Consider the following 12,222-nt stretch of genomic DNA (forward strand, 5'->3'; position numbering starts at 1 on the left):
ATGTCTGGGGTATAATAACTTGCCATCCCAACTTGCTGAGTTATTTGATGAGTAACTCATCTGTTTTTAGGTGTATTGTGTAAATATTCAGGTCTGGTAACTAGTAGCATTTTAAAAAGCCATAAGAAAATGATTTGTTTTAGCTTTATGGTTCTTATTTTAAATAGTATTTTAATATTTACACTCCCACTCGTTTCATGGTTAGTTTCTATGTTAAGAAAAGTACATTTCAGTTTGGTTTTAGTTCCTCCCAGTATTTTGTTTTGTTATATTTTTTGGTCAACAGTGCTCTTGGCATATATTTACTATAATATAAGAAATGTCTCCCTTTAAGTCTTCATCTTTTCCTTTTGAAAGCTTCATCTGTTACTTGTTGCTAAAGCGGCCTTCTCGGCCATTACTGCTTTTGTGGGTTTTTTTATAAATGCCTGACCTATATGTGAGTCATCTTTACTTGTAAACATTTTTGGAAAAAATCACTAAGAGTAGAATCATAGAAGATTAGGGTTGGAAGAGACCTCAGGAGGTCATCTAGTCCAACCCCCTGGTCAAAGCAGGACCAACCCCAACTAAATCATCCCAGCCAGGGCTTTGTCAAGCCGGTCCTTAAAAACCTCTAAGGATGGAGATACCACCACCTCCCTAGGTAACCCATTCCAGTGCTTCACCACCCTCCTAGTGAAAAAGTTTTTCCTGATATCCAACCTAGACCTCCCCCATTGCTCCTTGTTCTGTCATCTGCCACCACTGAGAACAGTCTAGCTCCATCCTCTTTGGAACACCCCTTTAGGTAGTTGAAGGCTGCTATCAAATCCCTCCTCACTCTTCTCTTCTGCAGACTAAATAAGCCCAGTTCCCTCAGCCTCTCCTTGTAAGACATGTTCCCCAGCCCCCTAATCATTTTTGTTGCCCTCCACTGGACCCTCTCCAATTTGTCCACATCCTTTCAATACAATACTCCAGATGTGGCCTCACCAGTGCTGAATAGAGGGGAATAATCACTTTCCTCAATCTGCTGGCACACTGTTGACTCATATCTAGCTTCTCATCCACTGTAATCCCCAGGTCCTTTTTGGCAGAACTACTGATTAGCCAGTAGGTCCCCAGCCTGTAGCAGTGCATGGGATTCTTCCGTCCTAAGTGCAGAACTCTGCACTTGTCCTTGTTGAACCTCATCAGATTTCTTTTGGCCCAATCCTCCAATTTGTTTAGGTCTCTCTGGACCCTATCCCTACCCTCCAGCATATCTACCTCTCCCCCCAGCTTAGTGTCATCTGCAAACTTGCTGAGGGTGCAATCCATCGCATCATCCAGATCATTAATGAAGATGTTGAACAAAAACTGGCTCCAGGGACACTCTGCTTGATACCTGCTGCCAACTAGACATTGAGCCGTTGGTCATTACCCGTTGAGCCCGACAATCTAGCCAGCTTTCTATCCACCTTATAGTCCATTCATCCAATTCATACTACCTTAACTTGCTGGCAAGAATACTGTGGGAGACCGTATCAAAAGCTTTGCTAAAGTCAATATATATCATGTCCACCACTTTCCCTATATCCACAGAGCCAGTTCTCATCATAGAAGGCAATCAGGTTGGTCAGGCATGACTTGCCCTGGGTGAATCCATGTTGACTGTTCGTGATTATCCTCTTCTCCTCCAAGTGCTTTAGAATGGATCCCTTGAGGACATGCTCCATGATTTTTCCAGGGACTGAGGTGAGGCTGACCAGTCTGTAGTTCCCTGGATTCTCCTTCTTCCCTTTTTTAAAGATGGGCACTATATTTGCCTTTTTCCAATCATCTGGGACCTCCCCCGATCGCCACGAGTTTTCAGAGATCATGGCCAATGGCTCTGTAATCACATCAGCCAACTCTGTCTGCACCCTCAGATACATTAGATCCAGACCCATGTACTTGTGCATGTCCAGCTTTTCTAAATAGTCCTTAACCTGTTCTTTCACCACTGAAGACTGCTCACCTCCCCTCTTCCCACCCCCCCATACTGTGCATACTGGGAGCTGATCTTGTCTGTGAAGACTGAAGAGGAAGAAAAAAAAAAAAGCATTTGAGTGTCAGCTTTTTTCACATCATCTGTCACTAGGTTGCCTCCCCCATTCAGTAAGGGTCCCACTCTTTCCCTGACCACCTTCTTGTTTCTAGCATACCTGTAGAAACCCTTCTTGTTATCCTTCACATGCCTTACTAGCTGCAACTCCAATTGTGCCTTGGCCTTCCTGATTACACCCCTGCAGGCTCGAGCAATATCTTTATACTCCTCCCTAATCATCTGTCCAAGTTTCCACTTCGGTGGGCTTAAAGACAAAAAGGAAGCTTACAAGAAGATTTCTCTGTTAAGCCAACCTTCTCGCCTGCCATATTTGCTGTTCTTTCTGCCCTTTGGGATGGTTTGTTCCTGCACCCTCAATAAGGCTTCTTTAAAATACAGCCAGCTCTTCTGGGCTCCTTTTCCCCCTCAGATTAGCCTCCCAGGGTTTCCTGCCCATCTATTCCCTGAGGGAATCAAAGTCTGCTTTTCTGAAGTCCAGGGTCTGTAGTACTTTCACCTACACAGCAATCTATTTGAACAGTTCCAATCTGGATCTCACATTGGGTACAGTTTTACTTAAGTTCAAAAGTATCTTTGATTGAATATTGATTAAATGAAAATGCTGGTTTTGATTTGGAGGTTTTCTGTTTTTTAAATAAACTATGGATACTCCTAAAGAGACTTAGGCTTGGTCTACACTAACCCCCCAAATCGAACTAAGGTACGCAACTTCAGCTACGTGAATAACGTCCAGACAAGACGCGATAAGTCGAACCCAGAAGTTCGATTGCCAGCCGCCGAACTAGCGGCTGGGTATAGGCGTACCCTAAAGGACGTGAGCTTTTATTATTCCTAGTCTTACTGCCATTTGGAGCACAAAATTGTACCTTAATATCAGTAGGTCCACAGGAATCCACATTTAATGGTCCCTTGTTCTTTGCTGGCTTCCTTTATGAATTTGATTGGAAAGTACTATCAGAGATGTCCTTGCTAAACTGATTTTAGTCAGCTGCAGTAGTGATTCACTTATGTTATACCATTGTTTACTTTTGTGCTGTCCTACTAATAATCTGATATTGGAGGATGGGTAGCTTCAAATTAATTCAGTCTAAATTAGGGTGACCAGATCACCCAAGTCAAATATCGGGGTGCGGGGCAAAAAAAACAAACAAAAAAACACCCTTCCTCCACAAGTGCTGGAGGGAGGCCGGGGAGATGCAGGGGGAGCGCAGGGCCAGGGTGAGTGAGAGTCCGGCCTGGCCCCAGTGCAGGCAGGACTCAGTCGGGCGGTAGGGAGAGTAGGGGGGCAGCCCATGGGGCCAGGCGGCGGCTGTTCTCCCCCCTGGGCAGCGGGATCGGGAGCAGCCGCTGCTGCAGCTCCCATTGCCGCGGGGGGAGGAAGCAGCCGATGGCCAAGCTCAGCGGCTGCGGCTCTGGCGCCCCCGAGCCCGGGCCTGCTGCAGGGTCCCAGCAGCGCACATGCTGTGCCCAGCCCCTGGCCAGTCGCGTCTGGGCTGCTGCCCAGCTGGTGCTATCCCGCGGTGGCTCCGGAGTGGGGGCAGCAGGCCCCAGCCCCCCTGTCCCGCTTGGGTCCCGCAGGGGAACAGGCTCGGGGGGTTCGGGCCCGGGCGCCAGAGCCGCAGCCACCGAGCTTGGCCATCGGCCGCTTCCTCCCCTCGCGGCAGTGGGAGCTGCAGCAGTGGCTGCTCCCGAGTCCCGCTGCCCGGGGGGGAGAACAGCTGCCGCCTGGCCCCGCGGGCCGCCCCCCTACTCTCCCTACCGCTCGACTGAGTCCTGCCTGCACTGGGGCCAGGCCGGACTCTCATTCACCCCAGCGCCGCGCTTCCCCTGCGTCTCCCCGGCCTCCTTCCAGCGCTTGTGGAGGAAGGAGGAATGGTAAGCCTGGGGAAGAGGTGGGGATTCGGGGAGGGAGCCAATGGGGGGAGGAGGGGGCGGAGTTGGGGCGGGGAGGGGTGCGAGCACTTCCAGGCTCCAGAGCATTTCCTTGTTTGTCCAGTGTCCCGACGGCACATCGGTCAGGACGCGGGACAAACAAGGAAATATTGGGACAGTCCCGATAAAATCGGGACGTCTGGTCACCCTAGTTTAAATACAGATAAAGCAGAGATTTTTGACTTGTGTTAACACTAGTGGGTTGCTTCTGGTCTGATGAGTCTCTTGAGCTACAGGGAGCTAGTTTAAACAAAATCTGTCAACAAACTTCATAATATATATTGTGGCCCAGCCTGTACCTTGTCAGGTAAAAGTGAGAAGGTAAAAGTCAGGTAAAAGTGAGTGGAAAAAGTAGTTAGGATTAGGTCTTGTAGTCTTGGACAGTTGTAAAAAAAAAAATAAATAAATAAAACCAGAACAATTTCCTGACTGTTAGAAGATTTTAAAACATTTCTAAATAAAAAGCGTATGCCATGAAGGTAAGTGTCTGGGATACCTTGACAATGTGTGGTGAAGGGTTACACCCCTTCACTTTGCTACCTTACAGTTGAGGGAGCCATGACCCTGTTTCTTGTATTCTTCCTTCTCCTCCTGCACTCCTCCGCCCCCCCCCCCATTTTGCAAAATACTAAGCGCCCTCAACTCCCATTAATATCCAGACTTAAGTTAATAAAAGTCAAATGATCTCAATGCTTTGCAGGACCAGGCCTCCTGAATATAATGGCTGTGTCATTCTGATGTTGCTTACAGGTTTGGCAAGGTTTGGGCCAGGTCTCCATGTGCTGCCCATACAAATCAGCCAACAGAGCTGAGCTGGCACTGGAGGGAATGCATGCTACTCTCGAAGAATTCCAACAAAAATAGCCAGTATACTTCCAGTGATTCAGGTTTGGATGTCAAAAGGAGATGAGGACGCTTAGTAGGATTAGACTGTCTAATGATTTGCACAGGCAGCAGCCATGTCCTAAGGCACAAAGGGAGGTGGGAGTCTTTCTTGTGAATCTGTTTCCTCTGCTCTCAACTGACCTAAATGTTCTGGGTTTTAATGATTATTTTAAATTTGTAATCTGGTTGTGTAAAGTCAGTGATCAACTTGCTCCAGTCGCATTGAAATAGGGTCGATGCTGATACTATATACAAATTGCCTGAGAAAGCATCAACCTCTATCCAATCATAATGAACTTTACATGCCTGTTTTTCTCTCTTCCGTTTTGGATTGCTGCAACTCTCTGCTGTGGTACATCTGTGCCATACAAACTTGCTCCTGAACTTTGCCACATATAATGCCTACTCTCATTGTTTGTTTTGTTTTCTGAGGGTGGTTTTAGTATTTGTTTCCCCTAGCCTGTAAAGCTGTTAGCTTTGGAATACATTTTTGAACGGCTTTATCTAGGCCATGTCAACACTAGTGAGCTCACAGCGGCACAGCTGTGCTGATGCAGCTGCACTGTTGTAAGATTGCTCGTGTAGCCGCTCTGTGCTGACAGGAGAGAGCTCTCCCGTTGACATAAACGAGTGGCGGTAGCAATGTCGGTGGGAGAGTGTGTCTCTTGCCGACAGCACTGGCCACACTGGTGCTTCTGTTGGTGTAATTTATGTCACTCAGAGGGATGTTTTTTTCCACACCCCTGAGCGACATAAATTATACCGACAAAAGTGCTAGTAAAGAAATAGCCTTATACAGAGTAAATAGTCCTTTGTCAACTTCTGCTTGTTTAGCAATGTTCAGTACACCAAACAGTTCTAGTTTTAAAACATTACATCTTTAGATTCTCTTGCTGATAATAGGTAGAAATAATAAATTCATTTAATTAAAAATTAAACACACTTTGATATTAAAACCTTTTTACTATTTAATTAGTTTGTATGTACTATCAGAGGGGTAGCCGTGTTAGTCTGGATCTGTAAAAAGCAACAAAGAGTCCCGTGGCACCTTATAGACTAACAGAAGTATTGAAGCATGAGCTTTTGTGGGTGAATACCCACTTCATCAGACAAAGTGGGTATTCACCCACAAAAGCTCATGCTCCAATACTTCTGTTAGTCTATAAGGTGCTACAGGACTCTTTGTATGTACTATGTTCCTCTAGAACAGTTTGCTTCACTCAGCGATGTTGGTTTTGCCTAGAACTGTTAATATAGTACCATGCTTCAGAAAAATTCCACTTGAGACAATCTCCTTGAGAAAATCTTATGCGATTGCTGGTATAATTTGCTTCTGCATAATTGCCTGTACTTTTAAGTAGTGGGGTTGAGTTAATAATGCTTCCAACTGAAGCTCTCCGACTGAAGATATCCAACAATTTGTAGGAGTCAGTGGCATCCACCCAACAACGATCTCCTGGTCAATTTATTGGCCTCTTACAGTTGGTATGGCTACTCCCACCTTTTCATGTTCTCTGTATGTATAAATATCTTCTTTCTGTGTGTTCCATTCTAAGCATCCGAAGAAGTGGGCTGTAGCCCCCGAAAGCTTATGCTCAAATAAAATTGTTAGTCTCTAAGGTGCCACAAGTACTCCTGTTCTTTTTGTGTGGCCTAGTGAGCCCAGACGTGCTGGTTGATGGGTGGCTCGCTCTCAGAGAGATGCCATTCACCTATTGGCTGTGTGATTCTGGTTTTCCCCTGGGCTGCCCCAGTAATAACATTCCTGTTAGAAAGCAAAAATATATTGTTATGCAACCGTGTTTATTAATAGGTTAACACCAGCAGGCAGAGACCCTGGAATAATGATGCAGATGTGAGCCCAGTAAATAAAATAACCAACTGTTACTGCAAGAATGTGCAGAGACAGCTTGCCTCCTCCTATTGGTGCTGTGGCAGTTTCATTTCCCTCAGGGGCAAGAAGCACAGGCATGCCCCTAAACATCTTCTGAGAGTTACTTCGTGATACGGGGTCTTTGCCATCTGAGAGGAGTTACTCCTAGGGGCTATATGCAGGTATGCTGAGGTACACCTACTTACCCAGCCTGCTTAGTAACTCTGTTATGTTATTCTTCTCTGTATCCTTTTTGAATATTGGTTTGATTCAGTTAGGTCACAAAAAGATAGATGGATTTAGCAATTTCTTGTCCTCCTGCCTTAACAACATGCAGCAGTGTGTTTTTTCTGTGATAATGACATGAATGAGAGAATTTACCTAATCAGTTGGATTATATTGTATACAATATTATTTGAAGGAAAAATCTAAAGATTTATTACAGGTAAGCTGGCATGATTTGGCAGTCAGGTTATGCAACACCACTTGGGAAATGATTTGTTTATAAATTAATTTAAGGTTAGTCCACAAACTCATAGCAGATACTAGCCTAAATTAGGGGTTAACAAAAAAAAACAATTGGACACGTTCTGCAAATGTGTGCTTGGAATTCTCTATTCAGTTTTCTGTCTTTTGGCAGGGTTTGGGAAATGAAGGAGCTTATCATAGAGAGCACAGGCTCTTATAAGCTATAGCTTGTTTGTTAGCTGGAGGGGAAGATGGATGGTGGGATGCTGCCAAGAACACTTATTTTACATAAATAGAATAACCATTTTAAATATTTGTTCACAGTAGCAGATCAGGCATTTGTGACCCTTGGTACAGATGATGTTTATTGCCAAGGAGCTCTGGTTCTTGGACAGTCCTTGAGGAATCACATGACATCTAGAAAGCTGGCCATACTAATTACACCACAGGTCTCCAGTGTCATGAGGTAAGAATTCACAAATTCTCAGCTGTAGTAAATGTGAAAAATAATCAGTTGCAAACCGGACTTCTGTTGAATTTCTTGCCATAACATAGCTACAAATAAACCTACTGTGTTTTTATTTTTAACTCATACCTTAGCTTCTTGCTGTTCAGAGAAACTAAACCCAAGGTTTTCAACAGTGAATAGTGATTTTTGTGTTTCTCAATCTTTTATTTCCACCACACACAAAAAAGCGGGGCGGGGGGGAGGGGGCAGCATACCCTCCTGAAAATTAGGCTTCTTTAAGATGTCCCAGGTTGGGCACCTAAAATTACTAATCACTTGAAAATATTGCCCTAAGTCTCTGGTAGTGGAACATAAATAGTTTTTTGTTTTGTTAAAACAAACAAAAAACAACCAACACATGTTACCACTTAGTCTGATTCCACAGCCATTCTATGTGCAGAATTCTCATTCGATCGGTTCACATCTAATAAATTAGTTTGGTCAGTGCTGGACAGCAATACGCTGGGAGACCCAGTTACTGCAGGACATGATGCAGGTAAATCAGTAGATGGTAATCTTCGCTCTTACCACTGAACCAGTGCTGCAGTATACTGCTGAAGATCCCATTACATCTTTTGAATGGGATGTAAAACAGAATACCACAGACTTCAATTGTTACATCTGCTTATATTGGGTCTGAGTTTGGCTTTGTGTGCAGTTTGGGAACTGTGCACATTGCTGATTCTGAATGCGGTGTGGTGGTGGTTGTAAAGCATGGGGCAATGTTTCCTTTTTTTTTTTTTTTTTTTTTTTTTGCTGCAGTTTAGATGCACTGTCAAGTCTTATGTTTCCAGGATTTTTACACGCAGGTCAAATCTGAACAGTATACTATCCCTGAATAAGACTCTAAGATATTGATAATATGAATTTTAGAGCTGGATCGAATTTTTTAATCTAATGAATTGTTTTTTTTGTTGAATATTTTTCAAAAAATGTCAATTTTCTTCCGTTAATTGATGAGAATAATATTTTCAAAAGCACCTAAATGACTTGGGAGCCTAAATCTCAAAGTTTTATAGGACTTTTTGAAAATTTTACCCCACATTAAAAGAAAAAACCCTCACGAAACCAAATCTTAACTCTCCCCTTCCCCCCATCATATTTTGGTGATTAATGACGGATTCTGAGAGCCAGTTAGTCCTTAAATTATAAGCTGAAGAGTGCAGGGCTTGTCTTCCTCTCTTTGGACAACACATAGGATATTGTAAGTAATCTTTTTAAGGTAATTTATTTGTGTTATGGTATCATTTTTTCCTGTTCTAGGCTTGTAAATGTTGATGATTATCTTCAATTTCAGTATTGTCTAGGAAGGTTCTGTGAGTGATTATGAAGACACACACCCCACTGAAATTCTTTTGAGAGGGCTTGAAACAATAGTAATATATTTATATCTCACATATTTTAAACATGTATAACTGAGGATAAATTTACTTTGACAGGCACAGGGAGGTGTAAATAGCTGTACCAGCAAGGCCTGCTACACCCTGGGGAGGGACCATGCACTGCAGAAGTGGCCGGTGGTGGTGGTTCTGCATGGGTATGCAATGAGAGGACAGCTCTACTGTCCACTTGGCAAATGCTATAATAGGGGTGCACTGAAAATGTGAGAGTCCTAGTCACACCACCTCTCCAGCCAGAACCAATCACTTCTTGAGATGCACTGGCCCTTAGTAGAAGGGAGGTTGCAATTTGTGCCCCTATAGTTACTTCCAGGGCAGACTTCTTGTTTACAAGGACCGTGCATCTTAGTTTGACCTCTAGTTTTTTTTGTTTTTTGTTTTTTTGTTTTTGTTTTGTTTTAAATCAGAACTGAGTGTCATTGTGGGGCCAGTTATCTCCATGCCAGAATTTTTGCACTATGTTTAACTGAAGAAATGTTTCTAAATTTTATTGTTCCTGTATGTTGCTTGCTTTGTCAGGGCTGTCCTCTGCAGTGTGTTTGATGAAGTGATTGAAGTGGATGCAATTGACAGTGCTGACTCGATGCACTTGGCTCTGCTGGAGAGGCCAGAGCTGGGTGTAACCTTCACCAAACTTCACTGTTGGACTCTCACTCAGTATAGCAAATGTGTCTTTATGGATGCAGACACTTTGGTGAGTAGAGAATGATAATCATGTTGTTAGGATTCTGAGTGATGTTAAAGATAGCTGGGTAGGTTCTGCTAGACAAATCCAGACTGGTACCCATCAGAGTAAGGTGGCCCAAAGATCAAAAGAGTTTCTATGGAAATAGTCACCCATTTAATTAGCTGTCCACTACAAATTATGGCCATGATCGCATTGGCCATCCTCTATACATAAGCAGTTCATTTTGCAGGATTAGTGGGGCCAGTTCATTGTTTATATTAGAAAGTTAAGTAGTTGAACATTTGTCTGAGTCTGAAAAACATTTTTATGAGCTGTGATCCTGTACTATGTGTTGTATTTACCAAAAAAGGGAGAGATTCAGGGGAAGTGGGTTTTTTATTGAATCTTTCCTTTTTGTGGTAAAGAAATGTATTTATTCACTATTTTATTTCTGATTTATAGTTTTATATAAGAGTACCTGTCCCATGCAATAGGCTTCTCTTAACCATTAAAAATTCAGGCCAGATCCTCAGCTAATGTATTATAGCATTTCTCCATTGATTTTGAAGGAGCAATGCAGAATTTCATCAGCAGAGGATCTGGTCCTCAATGTTGTTGTATAAACGGAGCAGTCTTTCCTGTTCCCTTCAAGCTTAAAAGAAGGAAACCAGCAAACATACCAGGCAAACAAGTCCAAAAATAAACCCAAACAATATTAAAAAACAAACAAACTAGTGCTCCACTCAGCTGTCCCCAGAGTCAGTGCCAACCCAGATCTTTCAGACACAGCTTTCACCAGCCCTTATTACACTTGTTCAAACAGATGGGCTCTGCAGCATGCCCAGAAGGACCCATTCTGTCTCTTTCTCTCTGTCTCTCTCTCTCTCGATATAGGTATCTATAAAAATGTACCAGCAAGGCCTGCTTTTATCCTGGGGTGTAAAAGTGTTATTCTCCTTGTTCCACTAGAATATTTTGAGGGACTTGCCGTTTAAACCTGGTGATCATATTGTAATTTCATTATGGTCACTGTTTTGCCTTAGAACTTAAGAAAAGCTATAAATATTGTTACCTTATCAACTAACAAATGAAAGTTCTGATCGCCAGCCTCCTTTGTACTGTCACTGTTTAATGTGCTCTAAATACTTAGAGCTTCCGTGACAAGGATAGTAATTTAATCCATCAGTTTTGATTTAGCTGTCCAGATGTTAAAGGCAACACAGTGCTCATAAACTGTTGCTTTAAAATTTTGAATTTGAGTCTAACTTTTTTTTTTCTTCTTTTTCTTCAAGGTGTTATGTAACATTGATGAACTGTTTGAGCGGGAAGAGCTTTCAGCAGCTCCTGATTCTGGCTGGCCAGATTGCTTTAATAGTGGCGTATTTGTCTTTCGACCTTCTGTAGAAACTTATAACCGTCTGCTGCAGTTTGCTACTGAACATGGCAGCTTTGATGGTAAGTCTTTGAGAGAACATAGTGCAAGAAATTACCCTTACCCTCAACAAGCCAATTCTCCACAACTGTAAAGGGCTGAGTGTCCTACTTAGCAGAGCAGAGGGAGGAAATGACAATACTCAAGGTTTAATCTCTCAAAAAAACCTAGGGGGCAGATCCTCAGCTGATGTAAATTGTCATAGCTCCAGTTTACACTAGTTGAGGATCTAACCCTATAACTCTTGATCAGATAAGATGGACAGGGGTTACCTGAATCGCTCTGCCTCACTACTCATTATTTCATTTAAAGCTTATGTTAAAAAATATTCTTTCCTTTGTCTATATCTATAAGTGGAAACCGACAAATTGCTAAGTATGAATACAAAATAATAACACAAGCATGTAGGGAGAAAATCAGAAAGGCTAAGGCACACAATGAGTTACACCTAGCAAGGGACATCAAAGGCAATAAGAAGAGGGCCTATAAATACATTAGGAACAAGAGAAAGATGAAGGAAAGTGTAGGCTCTGTGTTTATTGGAGAAGGAGAGCTAATAACGGATGACATCAAGATGGCTGAGGTGTTTGTCTATTTTACTTCAGTCTTCTCTAAAAAGGTAAATTGTTACTAGATACTTATCACAGTTAATATTAACAACAAGGGGTTAGGAATACAAGCCAAAATTGGGGGGGAAAAACAAGCTGAAGAATATTTAGATAGGTTAGATGTATTCAAGTCAGCATGGCCTGATGAAATTCACCCTAAAGTGCTTCAGTCACTTCCTTAAGTAATCTCTGAACCATTGGTGATTATCTTTGAGAACTCATAGAGTAGTGTTTCTCAAACTGGGGTCGCCACTTGTGAAGGGAAAGCCCCTGGCGGGCCGGGGCTGTTTGTTTACCTGCCCCGTCCGCAGGTTTGGCTGATCGCGGCTCCCACTGGCCGCGGTTTGCCGCTGCAGGCCAATGGGGGCTGCTGGAAGC

The 12,222-nt window shown here is 43.1% G+C and overlaps 1 protein-coding gene across 2 annotated transcripts in view; it reads left to right on the forward strand.

The window, feature by feature from the left end:
* Window positions 1–12,222, forward strand: part of LOC112113612 (glycogenin-1) — a 38,049-nt gene that overhangs the window by 14,477 nt on the left and 11,350 nt on the right. Inside the window, exons 2-4 of one of the 2 annotated variants that reach the window (XM_026649478.1) lie at window positions 7,554–7,695; window positions 9,657–9,831; window positions 11,097–11,259. In XM_026649478.1, the coding sequence (XP_026505263.1) occupies window positions 7,554–7,695; window positions 9,657–9,831; window positions 11,097–11,259 (480 nt within the window). The remainder of the gene's footprint in view (window positions 1–7,553; window positions 7,696–9,656; window positions 9,832–11,096; window positions 11,260–12,222) is intronic. The other variant, XM_026649485.1, reaches the window with a different exon arrangement.

This window comes from Terrapene carolina, unplaced genomic scaffold, assembly GCF_002925995.2.
Source record: "Terrapene carolina triunguis isolate 2854851 unplaced genomic scaffold, T_m_triunguis-2.0 Scaffold23, whole genome shotgun sequence".
Taxonomy (NCBI): domain Eukaryota; kingdom Metazoa; phylum Chordata; order Testudines; family Emydidae; genus Terrapene; species Terrapene triunguis.